Genomic DNA, 24665 nt, shown 5'->3' on the forward strand with positions numbered 1-24665 from the left:
TGAGCTTTCTATAGTAATTTTCAGATTTTGTAAGATATAGTAACAAAGACTATGGCCCCATGGCTGCTGTCCAATAAATATTTACTGAATGAATAACAATTAAATTGTTTCATAACTCTATAGTTTAATAATTTACTTACTTTTGTCACTTCCTCTGCCCAAATCTAGCCAGCATTAAAAATTAGAGAAAAATATAGAGCATGAAAGAAAGTTGGAATTTAACATTTTCTACAACTTAGTATAGAAAAATGTAATTATAGTAGTAACTAAATCAGTACAGCTTAATATACTGTGAAAGTATGCCTTCATATGGATCAATAGTATTAATTTTTGCATCATATACTAATTTTATAAGTTACTACGTAATAGTTTTCTAAAACTGGGAGTAAGTTGTAGTTCTCTCATCTGTAAAATGAAAGGTTTGGACTAAACAATTCCTAATTTCTCATTTAGGTCTAAAATTCTAGAATTTTAGGAAACTAAAATAAAGCAAGGATAAATAGACATTGCTATAGCCACCGGTGGGGCACAATAAACTTGAGATGTAATGAATTTAAAATGACCAGAGTTAAACACATCTTATTTTAAGTAGATGACATCAGTAGCAAAACAGATGCCTAATAAGTGAAATAAAGTTTTGCTAATTGTTTAGGATATCCTTACCTAAAATAAAACCTATGATTTATATGCGAAGTTACCAATGACTGAAATAGTCTCACACATTTTCATTCACCTACAGATAGGACAATGGAAATAAATGAATGCATTCTCTTGCTATCTAAGGAAAGCCCTAATTTAGCCAGGGCTTCATTAATTACAGCAGTTCAGAACAACAAAAATGCATTTTAAATACTCCGTACATAAACTTTCCCATTACATGAATTTTTTTGCCCCTTGTAGCTCAATGCTAATGGAATAAAGGCAGTCAGTTACCTGTGAATTTATTATTAACTGTACTGCAGTTTCCATACTACTTCTATGGAAATAATGTATCTAGGATATGATGCCGAACACTACATCTATAAATTTTTATTGGCTAATGTTTATGAGTTTTTGGTCTATATTCAGATTTTATGAATTTCTATTTTGTTAAAAATTAAAAATTGCTAACATCTCAAAACTCAAATCCTCAAATCAAGCTCAACATATATATTGGGTACTACAAAACAATTTTCACTCCTGATTCTTGCCCAAAGCTATCACTATTCTGTAACTTTCTAAAGTAAATTAGTACTGGACAGGGAATGGGCCTGGCTACTACAGAAATATGGGGGGTGAGTGTGTCTTGGCATGAAACTGCGTAAGAAATTAATTCTATGTTGAGTTTGGGTGAAAATTAAGGTAAACATCAAAGATACTGAAAAACAAAGTTTGTAAACTTTACACTTTTCTCTAAGTTAAGTAAATTTTGTTAATTTTCTTTGCCAAAAGTGAAAATACAAAGTGCCAGTTAAATTAATGTCTTTTATTAGGTATAAAAGGCACTATATATTTATATATAAATTCATATTCTAAAATATGAATTTGGCATAGCTAATATATTTGGCAATTAGAACACAAAATTTCTATTCTTCAAGTTCCAATATTACTTCAGCTAGTATTCCCTGTATTTTTTGTTGGACTAATGAATTCATGGCTTTGACTACTTTAGACTTTTACAGCAGATAATAGCAAGAGAAGGCACTTTACTCAAGACGTAGAAAACACAGTAGGCCAACAAACCTTCAGCCATTTTACATGCAGGAAGTTGAGCATGTAAGAGAAATTTACCATATTGTTATCTCCTTCAAGGCGAGCTGAGTTTAGTTGCTTAAGTGCATAGGTAAGAGACAAAGAACACATTATACCAATGAACACAGTGAAACAATTACTTCTTCACAATAAAGGACACACAAACAAGTATTAAGAGAGCTGAAAAAATGGTTTTCTACTTAAAAAGACATCTATGTTGTTCTACAGAATTTCACAATAGTGGTGCCTATTCAACTTTTCCAAAAGATTCAGATTTTTAAAGACAAAAAACATGGTTGATGCTTGATTTTAAATTAGAATCATTTAGGAAAAACACATCACTTTAAAGACTGCCAGTTACCTACAATTTTTATTAAATTTTCACCTATGAAAGCCCTTCTGCCTACCCACAACTTTCCTATTCAAAGATCATTTCTATTTTATGAATGTATGATGCCTTCAACCATGTTCTCTTTCAGTCATCCTCAGCCAGGTCTTGGCATACCCTGAAGAAATATGAAAGGTATGTCAATCCTTATATTTTTAATAATATTAAATTATTAATATTATTTTATTAAGCTTTAATAAGCTTTAAATTCTCATATGTGTACATTAAGGTTAAGTTACATGATGGTGCTCAGTTTACAGATTAAAGATTTAGACATATGTGGAAATGCTTAATTGGGCAGAGGGACATTCACAATACTGTGTTATTGAAGATGTATTTTCCACACTTGTTATACCCAAAACTGAGGTTTAAACCTCTAAATATTAGAGAGCTTTGAAACTAGATGATTTTTTTCTTTCCATTAACAGAAGTCCGGAATAATTAAAAAAAAAAATTATATAAGACTAAAGCTGGGTTAATTTAAATGCAGAAATTTTATTTGTCTTTGCTTCTTTGACAAGTTTTATACTATTTTCAAAATTGTGTTTTTGTTCATTGTGAAACATTCAAGTAGGTTTTCTTTCTGTTCAATTGGTGTATTTTTGAGAAATGCCTTTGATGTTGCTTTACCATTTTTCAATATGCTAACTAATAAAATACAAGTTAATAAAGTAGCAATATTGGATACAGGCATAAATATTTTACTGACTTGGCTAAGTCATCAAAAAGTTCAATCTAGTATACTAGATTGTGAACTGAGGGCAGTAGAGATTTTGCATTATTTATCTCTGAATTCCTCAGCAAAGTGCCTTGTACAAAATAAGCATTCAATAAATATAGACTTTAAAAAGAGGTAACAAGAAACAAGTAAATGAATTATTAAAAAAAAAAAAAAGTGCTGATATGCACAGGTCCCAAACCTTACTTGCAGAGAAATAACTACTCACAAAACAATCCATGGAAATTTATAAAGTGAATTCAAAGAAATTCTGGGATTAGAGTCAACTAGGAATGAGGAAATGTGTCAAAGAAAAAAAAAAACAAACACAAACTCACAGTGGTTTCTATTTTTCTGTATTCTTCAAGTAAACAGAAAAGAAATACAGAAAGAAAAAAAAAACCCACCAAAGATCACAAAATAATAGGCTTTATGTAATAATAAAGTAAGAGGACTTCTCCCTTCTAAAGTATTTCAGACTTACTACTATAAAGTTTGAAGAAAAACGAGTTGGTTATCTAGGGGAAAAGAACACAACTATAATCAGGAAATGTGAATTTCTACCTAAACTAATATTTTAAATATTTGGCTACAGTTAACTTTGTTTTATGCAATATATAAATTCTAGAAAAGCTGTGTATAAATGAAATTGTTCAATAAAGTCATTTGTGTAATTTTTCATTTTTATTTTAAATGTAAATTCTCATGGAAAAAATCTGTCCTCAACAATACTCAGCACAGAAAAACTGTCAAGATCTTTTCCAGATATATCAAAAGGAAACATCTTTCAAAATTTGCCTACTATTATATTTAGTTCTTACACATTTTAATAGCAATGGTAAAATAATTTAGAATAACCAAAGGACCTTATACAGTGTTAAATCTCTAAGTTTTCTGGAATTTTTCCAGATAAAAAAGATTATCATTATTCTGTAATAGTGCTTGTGAAAGAAAGTTTTGTACTGACACTTGATGACAGTATTCTCATTCCACAATCATTATTGGGCGCATACAGGCATTTTGAATAAAGAGATTTTGACTTATTTCCAAATGATCCTTATTTATCTTAACATTTTTTTCCTGATTATGAAATTAGTATCTTAAAAATCAATTCAGGGGCGCCTGGGCGGCTCAGTTAAGTGTCTGCCTTCGGCTCAGGTCATGATCCCGGGGTCCTGGGTTCAAGCCCCCATTGGGCTCCCTGCTCAGCAGGGAGTCTGCTTCTCCCTCTCCCACTCCCCCCGCTTGTGTTCCCTCTCTCGCTGTCTGTCAAATAAATAAATAAAATCTTTAAAAAAAAATCAATTTATATTTTACCACATAAATCTATTATTAGCAACTAGAAACTAATCCTAATTTAGAATCTCTTGTCACCTACAGTGTTCATTTTGAAGTTCTGATTCTGTGAAAAGCCTGTTTTGGGAAGTTAGGGTGTTCTTGATGATGACATCATGATAAATCCTGAGGTGAAATAGCCAGAGAATTTCGATTTAATGTCTTGTCAAAGCAAGCTCTTCTTCAGCAGTAATTAATACAGACTCTCCAAAAGGGGAACTGTTTAGAAGAAGATATTTCTAGAAGAAATTTATTCTGCTCATATAGTGTTGGGGTATTTTCACAAGACATCACTGTTTAATCCCAATTTTACCAGTTTTAAATTTCACTATAAAACAAGTCTCAACCTCTTCTTTCCCCAAACAAGGGAGCCACAGTTGTCTTCCACCAGCACTGTGGCCTATGTTCCTTAAGGCAATGATTCTTGATAATGACAGTGGTAGTGAGTTGGGAACAGAAGGCAGGGGGAATGTCATGCTTCTTGACAAAACATATCCCTTAGTATAAGTTAAGAATTAACCTGTTAGCCTCCTCTAATAAATTCAGACTTGTTTATATTATACTATCTGATTAATGTCTTCCATCTTTGGAATGGAAATATAAGCAGTATAAATAATAGATTAAATAAGCTTATAAATAAAACCTTTTAAGAAACTTATAAATACATGTGTATGAATCATTAAATTACTATATTTAATATTTAACCAACTCCATTTAAAATGAAGACTATTCTGAGGTTGATTTTATGAAAAATATATCAGAACTTATGTATCCAAATGGGTTTCCTCCCCTTCAAAATAGTCACCTGGGCGTCCATGCTGCAACTGTTTGAATGGTTTTGGAATTATTCTTGGTGACGCCTTTAGTCAGTTTGACTCACATGTGGAAAGGGTGTCAAGTTTAATTTTTAGGTCACACATTAGCAATCTCAAACTTGACTTATTCTCATCTTAATTACTATCTGTTTTTCTATTTCAAATATAATAAACCTATCTCCAAAAGGATATTTGCCATCATCACTGAGGATATTTAAAGAACATGACAGAACTTTAGGAGCTCTTATAATTTTTATTTTTTAGCAACAGGTGTATCACTGAAATAATACTGCCTGTTGATATGACTACTGTGCACTGATTTGGATGCATTAAGTTCTGATAAGTTTGTTTAAACACAAAAACAATACCCTAAAATCATATTCTACTCTTAGTAATAGACTGTAGCTTGCATGGTATAGGAGTAAAATACTTTACAAATTTTAAATTTATCAACCTAAGATTTTTTCTATGCAAAAAAACACTACTTACTGACGCTCTAGTTTCTGCAGCTTTTGCCTTTTTTAGTCTGGTTTTTGCAGCATCCAAATCCAGCCTTTTATTTTGTAATAGTTTCCTTTCTTTCTATAAAAATAGAAAAGAAAAAAAATAAAGGCTAAAGATGCTAAAATCCAGTAAGAGCATACACATTTAAAGTACCAGTCTCCATTAAATACATGAATCATCTGATAAACAAAGATCAATGATTACAAAATTGGCTATGAAGTAACACTTGACTCCTTTTTCTTATGGTTTTCAATTTTAAAATAATGGAGACATTCTAGATGCTGGGGAAATCTGGGAAAGATGGCAGGTGATGGCAGAAACAAAGAAATGCATATTTTAATATTTTGCAGTTTTGCCATCTAGGGAATGTTTTGCTCTATCATCTTGGCTGTCACAACTGGGGGGTGGGGAGATGTTACTAGGTAGAAACCAGGATGCTGCTAAATATCCTACAATGCAGTACAGCTTCTACAACAAAGAACTCTTCTACCGAAAATGTCAGTAATGCCCAGGTTGATAAACTGTTTCAAACAGATTATCTAGGAAGTGCCAAGGTAAAGGAGGTATGGGCCTAGGTCAAAGTTCCTTGACACCCTAAGTGATCTACCTCAAGGACTGGGCAGGCTCACTTAATGTGCCAGAGCACTGAAAGCAACTCTATTACTACAAAAGGAAATTTCAAATTTATAGAATAATGAATAAACATTAGTACGGTATCTTAGAATTCCTCATGGGAACTTCACCATAACAGGTAAGTTTATAAAAATCCACTGCTTGCTTTATTAATTCTCAGACAGATTTCATATATCACATTTCATCCTACTGACAATCTAATATTTTTTAAATTGTATTTCAACTTGGTGGTTTTTCCTTTGTCTCGGGCAAAATACTTTTTACCCAGAGACAAATTCATTGTACACATACTGAGTTTCTAGAATATTTTATAGTAAGAAATCTGCAAATTAAAGTTTATAGTAGTATTTACAATAAAGAACAATCTTGCAAAAATCTTAGGCAAAAAAAATCCATCTAGATCTTCACTCTCCATTGCTTAAAAAAAACCTAAAAAATAATATTAGGCTTGGGAAAGTTACATTTATTTCTTCAGCAATAAAACACAGCTGTGTGAGGAGAAGATAACAAGACTTCTAGGGATGCAAACAACAGAAAGTTGAACAGCCAGAAATACAGTAATTAGGTTATTGGCTCCCAGTTTAAATGAATAGCTAACATGGCTATACTATGGAGGTATTTTGTGCCATATTTTTATAATCATTCCAGGAATTTCTCTACAAATTTTAGTGCTGGTAATGAACAACAATTGATGTAATCTAAATAACACTGCAGGGACACAAAAATGGAAGTTCTTTATTTTGGTTAGCTTTGTGTTCTGCTGAATATGTACCTAGCTAGATTATTTAAATTTTCTAATCTGCTACATCTACACAGTCCGTAAGAGGGCAAATTATTCATTAAAAAGTGTAATTATATATATAAATTATTTTACTAAAAAAAAGGGAACATTTTCCAACTCACAGCAATTGTTTTGTAATCTCCTTCTATAAAGTTTCTTAAAGGAGTGAGAAAATTTAAAGCTGATGTTTGAATCAGCTCTCTGTCTGCTGTTCCAATTCGTTTTTGTGTTTCTCCACATTTAATAAGGGCATTACCTGCAAAGGAAAAAAGTGTGTTTTTTTTTTTTACCATCTTCTGGTAATGTCAGAAAATAAAATCAGCAATCTGATCTGCTTTAAAGTTAGTTGTCACTTGTTTACTTAAAAAATCAAAGAGAATTAGCTGTCATTAGTTTTATTTTAAAAGTAAATTTAAGATTATAAATATCTAAATGAAAATGACAGGTTCAAGAAGTCCTTATCATATCACAGTTAACTGTACCAATTCAACCAATGGAACAAAAGAGGATAAATACACTAAAAAGTATTTATGATCACAGCTCAAACAGCGGAGATATGTTTAGAAAAGCATAATGCTTAAAATATTTTCATAAGTAGATCAAGACAAAATTTGTCTAGTATTTCTATATTATGCATGGGCCTCAAGTATCTTTAAATAATAACTGTGTATTTGTATCTTAAGTTAAAGAAAAATCCATGTTTTGCAACACATATACCTTAATGTTTAAATAGGACACGCTCAGTGGAAAATAGAGCAAAAAGAAAGGGAACCACAAGACCAAGGTTCTACTTCGAGTTCTACCTCTAATCTTCAATTCTGTGGATCTTAAATCCTCCATGTTAGAATAAGACTAGATTTGCTTGGCAAGGAAGATAATATAACATAGTCGTTAAGAGCTCCATGTCTGGATACAGATCTCTCTTTGAGTTACTTGCTATATGATCATAGATGAATTATGTAATCTAAGACTCAGTTTCCTTGTCTTCAAAATGGAGATTATAGAATTTATAAGTAGGCTGTAAGTGAAGACTTATGGAAATAATACATTTATTGTGTATGTTTAGCCCAATGCCTGAAATACTCAATTGTTAGTTATTATCAATTATGATTAAATAGATTCACAAAGCCCAATTCCAGTAATCAAGGTACAGTCAATAGAACTACTACAGGTGAAAACAGATTAAGCATATTAAAAAAGGAAAAAATTTATAAGGCTTTTGAATGTTTGTGCCCCACTAGGCCTTCAGCTTGGTGAAGGAAAGGGCTAGGTGTCCTTCATGTACCTTTATGACCTCCAGCATCTAACTGCTTCTGGCACAAGCAGGCACAAAAAATCTGTTTAATGTGTAAAATTTTTCTAAAATTAATAGTTAAAATTTAGAAATAAAACTATAGAAATTTTAATCATTTTCAGACTTCTCAAAGAAGTACCTTTTGAAGACCACAATGTAAAAGTTTCAGTTGTACATCTAACAGTCAATGGATTAACGCCATTCATTATACAGTATTTAGGTTATTTCCTTCTGACATAAAGGTAACTATTAAAACATTAAGTTGAGGGGTGTCTGGGTGGCTCAGGCATTAAGCGTCTGCCTTCGGCTCAGGTCATGATCCCAGGGTCCTGGGATCGAGCCCCGCATCGGGCTCCCTGCTCGGTGGGAAGCCTGCTTCTCCCTCTCCCACTCCCCCTGCTTGTGTTCCCTCTCTTGCTGTGTCTCTGTAAAATAAATTAATAAAATCTTTAAAAACAAAAAAACAAAAAAACAAAAAACTTTAAGTTCATTTTGTTCCAGAGTTTACGAACTATTTTATAAATCAGTACTACACATAGAAAATCATTTAATTTACCTACATTTCATACTCACATAAGGACCAATTTCCTGCAGAAGTCTTAATAAAGAGAATTACTTGCCATGAACAATAGGAAAAGAAGCTATAGGAATCTGAAATAGTCTTATATTCGGAGAAAATTAGATTTGGGGAATAATGAGCTTCAGAGTTATACACTGAAAAAGTCAGTATAGCAACTAAAAAAGCTGGCATAACTATAAAACATGATTATAGAAAATCTGAACTAGCTGAGGAAAATAGAATGAAATGTAATCCAAACATCCAAAGATAACCACTGTTAACATTTTTGTGGTAGTGACATTACTGTGTAATGAAAGCACTAGTGGTATGTTCAAACACTATGTGCCAGGCATTTTATTACAAAAATAAATAAGCCCTCAAGAAAGCTTAAAAAAAATCATCTAGGGGAGACATATAAACAAAAATTACAATATATCAAAAGAAGTACTATAACGGAGGTTGCAAGATTCAATGGGAGCACAACTGAAGAATTCAGTTAACTTTTAGATCTAAAATGATAAATGTGAATTCTCAGAATATATACTTAAATATATTAAGTTGAACCATTCATATTTACTGGTCATCTCTATTTCTTACTTTATCCAAAACTTAAACATAAAAAATTTGAAGTTAAAATTGATTCTACTAATATTAGGTAGATGTTAATGATGTCTCTAAGTAGTAAAAATCTAAAAGTAAAGCTAGTTTTTAGCAGATCTTTTTGCCTTTTGCTTACCATAAGCTGTTCCTGGGCCAAACTCAGTCCCTGCATCAATCATATATTGTCCCAAAAGTTCTGGGTTGTTTATACGACTTGGAGCTTTTCTATCCAGTTTCTCATAAACAAATTCTTCTATCCTGGCATCTAGGAGAAAGGTTTAAAATTATCAATGATTTCAAAAAACCACAACTATTTAAAAAATTGTTTTTTTTCCCTACTACCCGTTTATCATCCTGTAAAATAAGATGAAGTTGGCATGCTTTTAAGTACATATCTTAATACATAATTATTAATTTTTATGTTAGAATATTATATAGCTCTATGAAACTTATACTTTAGAAATCTGATAAAAGGGGCGCCTGGGTGGCTCAGTCGTTAAGCGTCTGCCTTCGGCTCAGGTCATGGTCCCAGGGTCCTGGGATCGAGCCCCGCATCGGGCTCCCTGCTCCGCGGGAAGCCTGCTTCTCCCTCTCCCACTCCCCCTGCTTGTGTTCCCTCTCTCACTGTGTCTCTCTCTGTCAAATAAATAAATAAATAATTAAAAAAAAAAAAAAAAAGAAATCTGATAAAATATTTTGGCACAAAAATATTTACTTAAAGTGAAACTATCATATGATGAGATTCTAAAAGCACTGGTATTCACTTAATATCTAATGACGTTGCCTTTGCCCCATTCATAAATCTGATTTTTAACCTTGAATATATGTTCAATTTCAAAACCAGGGACTTCCAGCTATGAAAAAATGGATATAAAGTACCTATTAGAAGCAAAGAGTCACATACTTTTGATACCTTTATCATACTTTTTTTTTTTAAGATTCTATTTATTTGACAGAGAGAGACACAGTGAGAGAGGGAACACAAGCAGGGGGGTGGGAGAGGGAGAAGCAGGCTTCCCGCAGATCAGGGAGCCAGATGCCGGGCTGGATCCCAGGACCCTGGGATCATGACCTGAGTGAAGGCAGACGCTTAACGACTGAGCCACTCAGGCGCCCCCCTTTATCGTACTTTTGCGTGCCCACATGGTCTCTCTCCTTCCTAGAGTCTAAATATAGGCATGGAAATTAAGGAATAGAACCACCTAGGTTTGGACCAGTCACAGACAGAGATCAGCAATATGATGTCTTGGCTTAATTTTATTTAATTTTGTTTAAAATACAAGATATACAGATACCCCTCACCATGTATTCACTCAAAAGATTTCGTTAAAATATGAGACAGGTTAAAAGAAACAGTAGAATGCTAGTATACATGGAAAGGAAAAAAATAATCAGTAAAATCTGAATAAATGCCTGGTTAGTGCAATATACAAAATATTCACACTTACACGGCTGCCTAATAGGTATATGAGAGACAAATGAGAAAAAGATCAGTTTCCAGAAACAATGATTAACTATAAATCAAATTTATAGTCTAAAGAGAAGCTAAAAAAAAAAAAAAGTTCCTTCTAAGCATCTCAGATAATTACTCTACAAGTGGAAGTTTCACACAGTGCACTGGAAACTTAAAAAGTGAACTGAACCAGTAACAGAAACACTTGAGGAATCAGCATAAGCATTGATTATAATACATAAAATAGGCTATTGGAATAATACTCATTTATGTGGTAGACTCTGGAGCACCATCAGAAGTTTTTACGCAGGACTTTTAAAACCTTTAAATTAGTTCAAACCAAAAAGAGTCAGTTCAAAACACAACCATTTAAAAGATGTTAACTACATTTCAGAATTTCATTATCTGACGATGAGAGTGATTCTTAGCTTTGGTGCATTTCTACCTATTTGGTCAAAAGTTTAAAGTTGAATCCTATGTTGACTTCAGTTAATAAACATTTGGCATACTTTAAGTAAATGTTCATTTCAATAGGGCAGCAATAGACCATAATAAAATCTTAAAAGAATATGTGGGCAATACTGCTATAATGCAATATATATTTTTGAAAAACCCTAGGTTCCAGAAAATCATACTGTAAAAATTATAGGGCTTACAGGAAAAAGAGGTTTGGGTCTGACCACTCATAATCTATGTAATTTATAATCAGAGCACAAACAAAAAAATCCAAATTTGTTTACTACTTTAGACTTAAAACACTAATTAAAATTGTATTATATGAGGGCGCCTGGGTGGCTCAGTTGGTTAAGCGACTGCCTTCGGCTCAGGTCATGATCCTGGAGTCCCGGGATCGAGTCCGCATCAGGCTCCCTGCTCCGCGGGGAGCCTGCTTCTCCCTCTGACCCTCCCCCCTCTCATGCGCTCTCTGTCTCTCTCATTCTCTCTGTCTCAGATAAATAAATAAAATCTTTAAAAAAAAAAAATTGTATTATATGAGCCATTGTAACTTTATACTAATGAAATTCCCGTTTATCAGTTGTGTATGAGTTTGCCATTCAGAAAAACATGTAGAACAGACTACTTACGTGAAGAACTCTGGATAGAGCAAGGAACATAAGGAAAAATGTCTACTACTTTTTTAAGGTGCCCTGGTATATAATTTAAGTAGTCTTAAATGAGTAAGAAATACCACATGGTGCCCAAAGACAACAGGCCTCACTCAAAGTGTAAAAGGCCTATTTCAAAAGGTTACCATGATGGTACAGAATTACTAATGTTTTGTATAGTGCTTCAGGTTCATGGAATAGGAACAAAGTTTAAAGCTTGGAACTTAAGCTAGTATCTAAAAGTGAGCTTATGGCATTTCACAACATGGTCACAACACTGGGGAAAATGGGAAGGAAAGCATTTGCTGCTGCCTTTGTTCTTCAGTTTTGATGTGTAAAGCTCAGGGTGAAAAGACTGGGTGTTGATGCACCAGATTCTAGTTCAATTTCCACTTCTAATTAGCTATTCTACACTGTATAAAATGCTAACTTGTGATTTGCAATTAATAATTGTGCACCTTATTTGATAAATTACTGAGATGGGTGATCTGAAAAACCTTATAGTTGTCTAAAAATCAAATGGAATAATTTATGTAAAAATATCAAACAACATAGACATAAATAATTGGTAACTATGTAAGTTTCCATAATTGGTAACTATGTAAGTTTCCATATAATTTTCCCTTAATTATTTGGGGACAATTCTCCTATTTTCACAGCCCTTTCTAACTCTTAAAATTAAAAGCTACTCCTGGGGCGCCAGGCTGGCTCAGTCCATTAAGTGCTGACTCTTGACTTTGGCTCAGGTCATGGTCTCAGTTTTGTGAGATCGAGCCCCACACTGGGTTCCACAATGAGCTTAGGATTCTCTCTCTCCCTCACCCTCAAGGAGTGGGGGGAAGGGGGCACTCGTATGTTCTTTCTCTCTCTCAAAAACAAAATTCACTCCCTGAAATTATCAAAAGGATTCTACAAAGGCATGGAAAACACAATTAATCAATTTGTTAGAGGGTACACAAAGAAGTGTTTATCACCCTCTTCTTCACCAAAAGCGCGCACGCGCACACACACACAAAACCCATACACCTGAAAGCCACAAACCAAAAACTGTTTTCCAGTAGCCATCAAAACCTTTTTTTTTTAACATCAAAAAAACCTACTAATGGTATCTTTTAATCAGATTAGTCAATAAGGTAGACAAAGGTAAAAAGTTTCTTACTTGGATTTGGCTGTAATAACACTTCAGTTTGTTTCATTATTTTTTCTGTCCATATTTTGGTACATTCAGCTTTGCTAAGAAGGTTCTCTAAGTGAGCATCCAGTTCTGTCTTCTCCGCCTGGCCAAGCTTTTCTTCTGTGAACTGTTATTAATTATAAAAAAAATTAAATATACCTCAAATACATTTTAGGAACCTATATCAATAATTAAAAACTCAAACCCAGACAATCCCGAACATACAAATAATTGTAAACCATTGCCTTGAATGTTTTTGCCCCTATGGCAGTTTATCCATACCTCTTTTGTGGCACTTATGCTGACCTTCTCTCTCTTTTTTTTTTTAAAGATTTTATTTATTTATTTGAGAGAGCGAGAATGAGAGAGAGAGAGAGAGAGAGAGAGAGAGAGAGAGCACATGAGGGGGGAAGGGTCAGAGGGAGAAGCAGACTCCCTGCTGAGCAGGGAGCCCAATGTGGGACTCGGTCCCGGGACTCCAGGATCATGACCTGAGCTGAAGGCAGTCGCTTAACCAACTGAGCCACCCAGGCGCCCCTATGCTGACCTTCTCTTAAGATTATATCCTTAGTTCTGCTAAAATGGAGTGAACTCTACAGAGAATCTATATACTGCCTGGTATATAAAGTATATAAATATTTCTTACATCTAAAGGTAGGATAGTATAGTGATAAGGAGTAAGAACTTTGAGTCAGTTGGTGCTGAATTCAAATCCTGACAGCACTGCTTAATTTTGTGACCTGAACAGGCTTTTGAATATTTTCTTCTTAGGTATCTTCTATTATTAAAGGGAGATGATACATAACATAGTGCTTTGAGAATTAATTAAGAGTACATATGCAAATCACTTTGTTCAGTGCCTGGTAATTATTATTTTGAATTTAAAAAAGGGCTGCTTATGTTTAATGTGGCTTTGTATTAATGGCACTTTAATCACACCTAGTTAGATAGGCTCTTATGGGATGTTCTGGGAAACCATCATTTGTTTCTTCAGGGTATATTCCAACAATTGATTTATAGACTAACTTTTGGAACATATACTATTCCTACCATGGAGGAGCATTTTTTAAAGATCATAATATGTAGTTAAATATACTCAGCATATCAATTTTTATGACCTTGAGTGTGTTGGTTTTTGAGGAAAGGCAGCAATGCCCATACAAGAACAAAGAGATAAAAAGTTTTCCATGTAGATTTTATGGAGACTTTTGAAGACTTTTAAATACTAGAAGTGATGACTCAGGCTGTTTATCATGTATATTTTTCCTCTAGAATATGTGGCTTTCTCCCATCATAACAGAGGCGTATCACTAGCACTAATTCTATACTCATTAGTCATGACTCATTTCTGGCTAACAGAATATAATGTTTATCTTGCTTTTTTCTTCCCTTTCATTTCTTAAAATATCTTCTGCTGCTCCATTTTTCTGAGTTTTATTATCTGTTTCTTTTAGCATCCTTCTTATTGGTCGAATACTTTCTGTTGACTATCAGTTAACAATTTTAGCTAAAAAGTCCTCTAGAATGTTATTCTTAAGAGTCTGGTTACAACCCCCCATTGAAGGTCTTGTTCAGGGGCTAGAAATAAATGCTTCAATAGCTTTTGTAAAGCCTTAGGTCTTTTTGAGACTGGCCTGTAGCCAAGCCCTCACCCAGTGGGTGGAACGGGGAATAGCACTTCCAAAGCTACTGCCTAAGACCACAGTCTTGCAGTGTACTGTAACTGAGGATGGGAATAGGAGATGCATTAGGCAAAAGATCAAAACCCTGATGCCAAGGTCAGCTGGGTAACTACTGCAATTTCAGTTTTGAGAGAGAACTGTGGTATTCTCTACAGATCCCTGAAAATTTGAGGCTATAGACCTCTAAAGAGGGATAGATTAGAATTTCACATGTTCAAAGTCTACCTCTAATGGTTAAATAGATTCTCTCTCAGGTAAAGCAACCAATAGAAGGGAAAGAAAAGGGGGAATATACCCATGTGAACATCACCTATAAAGGATAATCTACCAGTAGAGAAAAATTCTTAACTTAGCACCTTAATAAGAAAGTATATTTGTTTGTTTATTTGAGCCCTACTTATGTGAAGAGTATTTGTTTATTTGATTCACTCCCTGAACACATATTTATTAAGCACCTTCATATGTGCCAGGCACTATTCTAAGCACAAGGGTTTCAGCAGCCAGAAAAAACAGGTTTCTGCTCTTAGGAAGCTCCCATTTTAATGGGGCAGACAACAAACAATAATTTGATAATAAGAATATAAAGATAAAAAGACAGTGGACAGAGGACTGAGTAGGTGGTCCTATTATTTCTTGAGTGAGTGACTGAACATTTAACTGAATGAATTAATGAATTTGAGTACAGAGGAAGGAAGAATTCAATCTGCAGGGAGAGGGGAAAACAGGAGAATCAGGGAAGGCTTCAAGGGGAGAGGGATATGCAACCTGGGCCTGGAAGCGGGGAAGAGGAGTTTTCAGTGTGAGATGTGGGTGGTTAGAACAGCTTCTCTGAGCAGGTAACAATTGACCTGAGAGCGAACGATAAGAAATGAGGGATTTCTAAGGGAAGGGTAGAGTGTCCTCTGATGATTTATCTTCCAGTTGCACTTCTAGAAGATTCATTAGCACCACCTTTATACATGTTAATTTTTTATAGAACTCCTTATATTTAACAACCAAGAACAGATTAAAACAATAATCCGTAGACTCATAATTTAAAAATCAGTATTTAGTAGGTCAGTTTTTGTGCAAGGCACTCTGCTAAGAACTAGAAGACATGGTTGCTGTTAGAGGAGAGCTAAATGAAAACTATTATCTAAACAATATAAACTTACAGGCCTATTTTCTTCAGTACATAAAATTATGTTAAACTTTATCTAACAGTGGCTGGGTGATGGACACTGGGGAGGGTATGTACTACGGTGAGCACTGTGAATTGGTATAAGACTGGTGAATCACAGACCTGTACCCCTGAAACAAATAATACATTATATGTTAATAAAAAAATAAAAAAAAAAACTTTAACAGATGTTTTAGAAACATTGGAATTAGAGGTACAGGCTAGAAATTACTTAAAAATGTCTATAAATAGCAATTTATAAACAGTAGTTTATCAGTAAGTTTATCTAACACAAGTTAGGTTTCAGGGCAAGTTTTCTCCCAATAATATTTCGGAAAGTTAACGAGAAAGTTAATTATTTGGAAAATAAAATATTTCAAACTTCAGGTCAGAAGGCCCATTTGCTTAATTATTTAATTACTTTCTCTATGACTCTCATCATACTACCTTATAGTATCTTTCATTAAATACTTTGCTTTTTAGTGAAAAGACAGAATGTATAACAGCGCCAAGCTCAGTATTTGCAACATGTCATTTTTTAGGAGTCTGAGCAAGAAATAAAATAAACTGACTTATAATGTAAGATCCCATAAACACTGTAAGGAGGTTTTTAGTATATTAGTTCAGAAGGGCAAAAAACAAAACCCAAAAATAAAAAGAATGCTTAAGAATGAGTGAGATAAAGTCTGATTATAGAAAACCAGTTTAGAAAACAGCAGTTCTGTAGGAAAGCCCACGTGAGCAGTGTATTAAGTACCAGTAATAAAGTCTGATATTTACTTGCATTTTCTGAGAGAAAAACAGTTGCTATTCTTTTACTCTACCTAATTCTGTGCTTTGAATTCCAGTATGTTATATATGGTCTTGTTTTATATTTTGTTTTTAACATTTTCTTTTCTCAGTAAGATGATTTATAAGAACTTTTTTTAAAACTTCTGTATTTTTAACAGTGTCAGGGCGTAGTATAAATTAGAAAATGCCATATACTAAGCTGTGCATTTTATATCAAACACTCCAAAAAACCCCCTTTATAATATGTAGGTAAGAATCAAAACTTTATTGATGAACATTTTGCTTAAGGTGTCAGTGTCGTGTTTCAATTTCACCTGTTTATTAAAATCATAGTCTCATTCCACTATAAGACTTCCAGTAAATACTTGCTGATTTCAAGAAATTAATATTTTCTATTACCATTATACAAATATATTTCAGTTCTTCCTTGCCCCTGTGTCTTTGTTCACAGCACTCTGGTCAGACGGATCTTATAGCCCACCTCAGCTTCCTACATGTATTCAGTAATTATCAAATTAAGGATAACTTTAATCCTATCTGGAATGAACAAAAAAGGTGGGGGTACAAAAAAACATTGCTAACGTTATCATATATTTAAGTTGAAATTATACATTTAAATTTTATTAAATACATAACTGTAAAAGACATAGTATCTCCCATGATTTTATTGTGGGGGTTTAAGGATTTTTTTCCATCATTAATCAGAAGGTATGACATATTAAGTTAACAATACAGTATCATTTAATACATACATTTTTCTCTAATACGTTTTAATAAAGCATCTACTATAGAATATGATGAGTTATATCAACTAGATTTAGGTTTAAATTGTTAATCAAAATACTTATGGGGTATATATTTTCTTCTATTATATGTGAGATGTAGAAGCAGCACATGACATGGTTCTTGCCATCAAGGATTTTATGGTCTTAAGAAACAAAATGATAATAATGGTATGCTTCTGAGAAAGACAAAAGATCTTTTCTTTCTTTAAAAAATTAAAAATCCTTCTCTTAAATACCAAAAATTTAAAATTTTATTCTTAAAACTTTTAGTTTTCAACATCTTTAAGTCCAAAATCATTAGTTTGTAGTCTCCTTTTTTTTTTTTTTTAAAAAGGAGAGAGAGCACAAGCAGAGGGAGAAGCAGACTCCCCGCTGAGCAAGGAGCCCGATGTGGGACTCAATCCCAGGACCCTGAGATCATGACCTGAGCCCAAGGCAGACGCTTAACCGACTGAGCCACCCAGGAGTCCCTAGTTTGTAGTCTCCTAACAGCTGTTAAAAACTATAGTTGATTTTAAGTATTTTAATGAATGTTTAGTAGTTTTAATAAAAATCTTTGTGAAAACAACCTATAATGAAAGTCAGAATGTCACAGAAATCAAAATCCAATGTTCTCCATGACATAATTTGATGTACAGTTCTTTCATAATTATTTCCTTAGTAATACAGTAAAATGACAAGAGAACAGAAAGCTTAATCCCCTCTCTTTATATATTTTCTCTAAACACTGCTTTAAGGAAAGAACTGTCTTTGAGTCAGCCACATTACGCCAGGCACTGTGATCTTTTCTTTATTATAGGATAGGCATATAGCCTACAGTATAAAACATGGAGCCTGGATTCTATACCATGCTTTACCACAAAGAGAAAAGGACAACAAGTAAAAAGGCTTTGTGACGAAAGACATCTATTTAGTATGACCTCTCATCATCAATTCTTTGGGTGAAGTAATATTTTAAAAGTCATCTAAACTTTTTGGGGGAAAAATGTGTAACACAAATTCTGATTATAATGTGTTAGTAAACTGTAAAGTAGATACTTCTCAACTTATTCTCAATTTTGGCTGCTCTTTGGAATTACCTGGGGAGTTTTCAAAAACAATGATGCCGGGCGCCTGGGTGGCTCAGTTGGTTAAGCGACTGCCTTCGGCTCAGGTCATGATCCTGGAGTCCCTGGATCGAGTCCCGCATCGGGCTCCCTGCTCGGCAGGGAGTCTGCTTCTCCCTCTCCCACTCCCCGTTTGTGTTCCCTCTCTCACTGTGTCTTTCTCTGTCAAATAAATAAAAATCTTTAAAAAAAAAAAAAAAAAACAAAAAACAATGATGCCAAATCCAACCCCAAAGATTCCACTTTAACCAGACTGGGGTGTAGCCTGTAAAGATTCCTCAGGTAATTTTAAGTGCAGCTAAGACTGAGAACTACTGTTCTAAGCTCGTAGATGATTATTTTAACATCAGGTTAACAAACCATCTTCTATCTAGTAGTTTACTAAATTAACATCAATAACACCAAAGGATATGAAGTTTTGGGTAACAGTAAATATGCAAAGTTTTTACGTAATGAGAAAATGTACGGACTTTGAATGTGACATGTTTTGTTTATAGAATTTGAGAGACATGGTGAAGTTGTTACAGTTTAAATTCCATAAAGGAAACAGGATTTCAAAAGGGCTTGGACCAATGTTTGGACAAGTTGGAATTCCATCCAGATAGGATCTAACAGGAGTTAGTTGAGGGCAGCAGCATATTCATCTTTACCTCTCCAGGTTAGACACACCATCGTTTGCTAAATTAAATCAGAGATGAAAGCCAAGCTTGCAACTAAATATTAAAGACTTTTTCCCCCCTCAGAAAACAGCTGGCATTCATGAAGTTCATAATATAACTTCAGTAGTTAGGTTCAAAGTTAGAAAGTTAAAACGAAACTCCTAAGTAATTAAAGTTGAAATTTTTTTTTGGAAAGCATATGGTCTTATTTTAAAGATGGTGAGCAAACTTTTGCTTCAGTATCAATTCTGAAGTAAAAATGTGTCCACTTGAAACATTTATCAAATGAAGTAACAGAATAGTACTTCAAAAAATGGATATTTACTACAAAGAAAAAATAATTATGACAAAATGGGGCTAGACTATGAAGTCTTTGAGGGCAGCAACTAGGTCTCATTCATCTTTGTACTTCAGTGCCAAGCACCTAGGAGGTACTCAATAAATACAGATTGAATTAAACAGTTTAATATTTTAGACTGGCATTAGTCAACTTCAAGTTCAGCAGATATAATGTTAGAAAAATACTAATAAAAAGAACAAAATTATTTAACATGCTAAATGATTCAAAGAGTAAACTTTGCATATGGATACCCTGCCTGGTTGAAATGATAGAAAAAATTTAAAAGAACAATGTTGGATACTGTGAGAGGGGAGTAAGAAACAGAGTTGATACAAACTTTATATTAAAGATGGGAAAGCCATAGAGAAACAGAATTTTATAGCTCTGAGGGACCTTACATAACAGTTCATTAGAAGAAAAATGCCACATGATCGTACCGAATTGAAAAATGCCACAGGAGTTCACTTCAAGCTCTTGTGGTCTGAGATGGACTTTAAGTTTTATCTTGAGGGAAGGAAAGACTACACAAAGAGGGAGGGGGTAGAGGACATTCATGATGAGTTTAACTGTATGAACAAAAAGTCTACAGTTAGAAAAGTACAAAGTATTTTGGAAATTAAAAAATAATTTGATAGCAATACAGTGTTTATATATGAGAGAAAAGAAAAGGCTGGAAAGGGGTATGTAATGCTCAACTAAGGAGTCTGGACCAAAAAGACAGATACTATAATGTCTTTTTTTTTTTTTTTTTAAAGATTTTATTTATTTATTTGACAGAGACACAGCGAGAGAGGGAACACAAGCAGGGGGAGTGGGAGAGGGAGAAGCAGGCTTCCCGCTGAGCAGGGAGCCCGATGCGGGGCTCAAACCCAGGACCCTGGGATCATGACCTGAGCCGAAGGCAGACGCTTAACAACTGAGCCACCCAGGCACCCCAAGAATAAATGTCTTTTAAGACAGTATTAAAGTAACAATTTATGGAGGGCAAATTACCTGATGCTTTTGTATTCTATTATTTTGAGGGAGTTAAGAATAATAAAAGCACCCAAACAGACTGTTAAGGAATGAATATATCTATTTATCATATATTTTTACCTCAACATTCTTTCAAAGTTGCAAGGCATATAAACAGATTTTATGAGTGAGAATAGAGTGATGAAACCCATTTGTATGTTTAATAGTTTTTCTTTTTTAAAACAGGGAGTGTTTACTTGTTAACGTAATAACATAAAAATTTTTAAGTAAAATGAAAAAAGATATGGCAGTTGGCCACCCAAAGAATGGTCTATTCCTTAAGGTATAATTTGATTTGAATAGAAATTATTATTTAGAAATGTGAAAGCTAAATTCCATTCCTACTGTTCTTATTGCTTATAATGAGTAACTGGCATAGTTCTTACCCTATTCTTAGCGTGAAACTTGGCACTTGACACTATACTGATGTCAATGCAATTTAGCCTGGGAATTCAGTTATTGACTAAATACTAAAATGACAAAGCAATGTTTTTGTTGAAAATTACCAAACAACATTCCAAATTTCACGTGTTACATTTTGGAATTATTTTTTTTCCTTACATAATAAAAAAAAAAAAACAACAGTACTGTGCAAAATGTCAAAACATTCAAAAGTCTGATAGTATAATGAAACTCAGCTTCGTAACTGTCAACATTCCGTCAATGTTTCAACTACTCCCCTTTTCTCTCTTCTGGAATATTTTAAAGCAATCCTCAGACATGATATAGTTTATACATAAATATTTCGGAATCTATTTCTAACAGATACAGACTTAATATAAAAAGACATACTGAAGTCTGTTCCTCCTGAAATTTTTCCCTTCTTCAGTAAATGGCTCAAGCCAAAACCTTATAGCCATCCGTAACTCATCTTTCCTCCTTCCTACCCTAGAGCCAATCTGGGAAGCAATACTGAACAGATTCTGAACCTTCCCTGCTATCACTTTCACCTAAGTTATATCACTTTTTGCCTATCCTATGGCTACAGCTCCCTAACTGATGTCCTTAGTACCCCAGAACCTCAGTCTTTGCACTTGTTCCTTCTGCCTAAATTGCTTTTCCTCCAAAAAACTGGAACTGTCACTTCCTTGAGGTCTTTTGGAATTTGATCCTATTGGAAAGGCTTGCCATGATCATTATGTCTATACAACATGGCAAAAACTGCCACCCCCGCCATTTACTTATTACCTCTGGCCTTTTTCTCCATCACCTGATGTATTTACTGTTAGATTATAAGCTCCAGGAGGGCAGATATTTTGTTAATTTATTCACTGCTGTATCACCAGTGTCCAAAACAGTGTAAGGCAGACACGGAGTAGGCATGAAAGTATTTAATACCGAAAATTATTTGATAGCTCAAGAGATTAGGACAGACTTTAAAAACTAAAGAATCTGAAACAATGAGTAATTAAAATTCATCTAGGGTACTCTTTTGAGAACTTTGCTAGATTTTTTATATCAAGTCTATTGACAATTTAAATCAAATTCTAGTACATGTGTCTGTCCTATTTAAGCACCGTGGATTATGTACCTGAAAACATACCTGTCTTTGAAAGTGTCATTATAATGTCAAATCTCCACTCAGCAAACAAAATCATTGGGAATCAGCAATAAAACACCAAAGGCCTCTTTTCAGTTAACTTTTAAGTCTCACAAATCAAATTCATTTCAGACCTTCAAGCACTCATTCTTCTTGCTCACCATCTTTGAGCTATTAAAAGTAGGTTAATTTAAATCAAGAAATTATTTTAACCATACAGCTCAATGTCTTTACAATATAGCTTATATTTTCATGGAGAATAGGGAGATGAGGGTTAAGGCAGCTAGCTTATTACTCACTATGCAGATTATGGAACTGAGAATCAAGACCTAGAAGGAATTTCCCATGCCGTAAGTGCTATCTGCTTAAGTATTATTGAAATGCTCAGACTGTAGTACTAGATGATCTTTAAGGTCTCTCTAGCCTGTAACATTCTGTTATTCTATATCTACAATGCCTACCCTGGAAGAGAGAAGCAGCTTGCAATGAGGAGTAGATCAGACAGCACTTGGTTATTTACTAGCCATGCAAGTTAATCAAGTTTCTTAACCTCTCTAAGGCTACTTCCTTATATATAAAAGGAGTTAATAATATCTATCTGGCAAAATTACAGAAAGGATAGTAGGTAATCTGTCAAATGCCTTGCAAACGTTTGACGGTCTTTTCACAATATAGGCAGCTATTACCTTGCTCTAGTTCTACCATTCTTTTGCCAAGAGCAGTGCAATGTAAGATCAACTATACCAATAAAATTGCGGTAAAGGAGACAAGTATAGTAAAGGCAGGACAACTGATTTACATTTCAGTATCAGTTCGGTATGCATATTAGAAAACTATTTTTGTTTTCTCTTTACAAAAGAGAATGTTGTTGCTATTGTGACTATGCCATTAACACCAGATTGTTTATAACTCTTGTTGTGGTGAAATTTACATCTGCTCATAGCTTTAACTGAGTTGGCATAATGTGGGTGATGACTGTGGAAAACCGTCCAAGTTCCCTAGACTGTACTTCTTTGTGGAATGCCGCGAGAGAGCTACGTTTCCCCCTTAAAGTGTATTTGAAACACAAAACTCTGACAACAGGCAGAACACGAGTCTCCCCCTCCCCCCTCTCCAAGCCCTACTGCCGGCGCTTCCCATTTTGAGCATGAGTGGGAACCCCCAAACTCCAGGCCTCCCAAGGCCTTGGCGGAGAAGGACGCCAACGGGTGATCTCCATTTCACCGCGGACTGCCTAAGCCCAGCGACCGTCCTTTCAGGGAGAGAGAGAGAGGGGGCTGGAAGGAACTGTGTTGGCAGCTCTTTGGGTTCGGGGGCAGGAAAAAGAAACTTCCTTCTTGGACTCCGCGGGGAGAGTGAGGGAGACGAAAGGAAAGGGTGGGGGTGGTGCAAGAAAGGTCTGCGTCTCGGTTGCCGCGCGGGACTCGCAGGGCCCTCGCCCGCCCCAGGAGGGCGGCCACGCCAGCACCGTCGTCGTGGGGCCAGAGAGGCGGGCGGTGCTGTGTCTCGGCCCGCGGCCGAACTCGAGGTGTCCTTCAGGGGCCGGGGGAGCTCCCGGCAGCGTCCCCACCCCGCCTCGCTTCCGGGGAAGCGGCGGTTGAACTGGAGGTGGGAAGAAAACGGCCGCCGGCCCCGGAGGGGCACCAGGCCGCGCCCATCAGCCAGGCCTCCGGCCGCAGGCCTGCCAGCCAGTCGGTGCAGCCGGGTGCGGAGAGCGCCGCCGCCTCGGGCCGCCCCTCCTTGGCCCTCTCGGGCGCCGCCGGCCCTGCCCCCACGCCCTACCGCGGTACCTGCACTGCGCGACTGAGGAAGGTTCCCGCGTCGGCCGCCAGCTTCTTCACGTTGAAGTCCATGATGTTCATCCTGGGCGGCAGCCGGGCGCAGCTGCCGGCTGACCTAGCGGGGAGGCGGCGCGGCCGGGCTGGGGCGCCGGGCGAGAGTGGCGGGGGCAGACGTGGTAGGTGGAGGGAGGCGGCGCCAGCTCCGCCGCCGCAGCTGTCGTTTCCGTGAAGGGGAAGCGAGAGGGTGGGGCGAAGGGAGAGAACGAGCGCTTCGGGGCGGGCCGCGCGCCCAGGCGGCGGCGGCGGCGGCCGAGACGCAGGGCCTGCTCCGCCGGGAGTGGGGCGTTAGCGTCGGCACTAGCCGCGGTGGGCGTGTCGGACACTGGCCGACTGGTAATCCGCCGTGTGGGGTGGGGTCTCGGACGGAGGGAGCCGGCGCGGGCCGCGGGGTGGAGCCTTTTCAGAGGTTATCGCGGGAGCAGCGACCCCTTCTGGATCGCCGCGGCGCAGTCGCTGGGCGCGCCGGAAGCTCGGCCAGCCGCCCAGTAGGGAGGGTCACGTTACCCCCGAGAAGGGAGCCTCGGGGTCGTAGAGCTGCTGTAGGTTTGCATTTAAGCCCCTGAAAACTAAAAGCAGAGACAACCCAAATCCCCCTTTTTGTTTTAAGAGAAAATTTGAAAATGGTAGTATAGAATTACACCATCTGTGAAATTAGA

At 35.9% G+C, this 24665-nt stretch overlaps 1 protein-coding gene across 5 annotated transcripts in view; it reads right to left on the reverse strand.

Moving 5' to 3' along the window:
- SH3GLB1 (SH3 domain containing GRB2 like, endophilin B1) overlaps window positions 1–24301 on the reverse strand; it is a 35279-nt gene extending 10978 nt beyond the window's left edge. The window contains exons 1-6 of one of the 5 annotated variants that reach the window (XM_045897281.3): window positions 23959–24301; window positions 13077–13218; window positions 9495–9623; window positions 7028–7161; window positions 5477–5569; window positions 1723–1809 (exon numbers count right to left, since the gene is read on the reverse strand). In XM_045897281.3, the coding sequence (XP_045753237.1) occupies window positions 1723–1809; window positions 5477–5569; window positions 7028–7161; window positions 9495–9623; window positions 13077–13218; window positions 23959–24030 (657 nt within the window). In that variant the 5' untranslated portion in view covers window positions 24031–24301. Of the gene's footprint in view, window positions 1–1722; window positions 1810–5476; window positions 5570–7027; window positions 7162–9494; window positions 9624–13076; window positions 13219–17123; window positions 17288–18588; window positions 18759–23958 lie in introns of those variants that run through there. The other 4 variants (XM_045897284.3, XM_045897282.2, XM_064588882.1 and 1 more) reach the window with 4 other exon arrangements.
- Window positions 24302–24665: the final 364 nt, after the last annotated feature.

This window comes from Mirounga angustirostris, unplaced genomic scaffold (genome assembly GCF_029215605.1).
Source record: "Mirounga angustirostris isolate CCGP_5_RB_7025 unplaced genomic scaffold, mMirAng1.0.hap1 SCAF_4, whole genome shotgun sequence".
NCBI lineage: Eukaryota > Metazoa > Chordata > Mammalia > Carnivora > Phocidae > Mirounga > Mirounga angustirostris.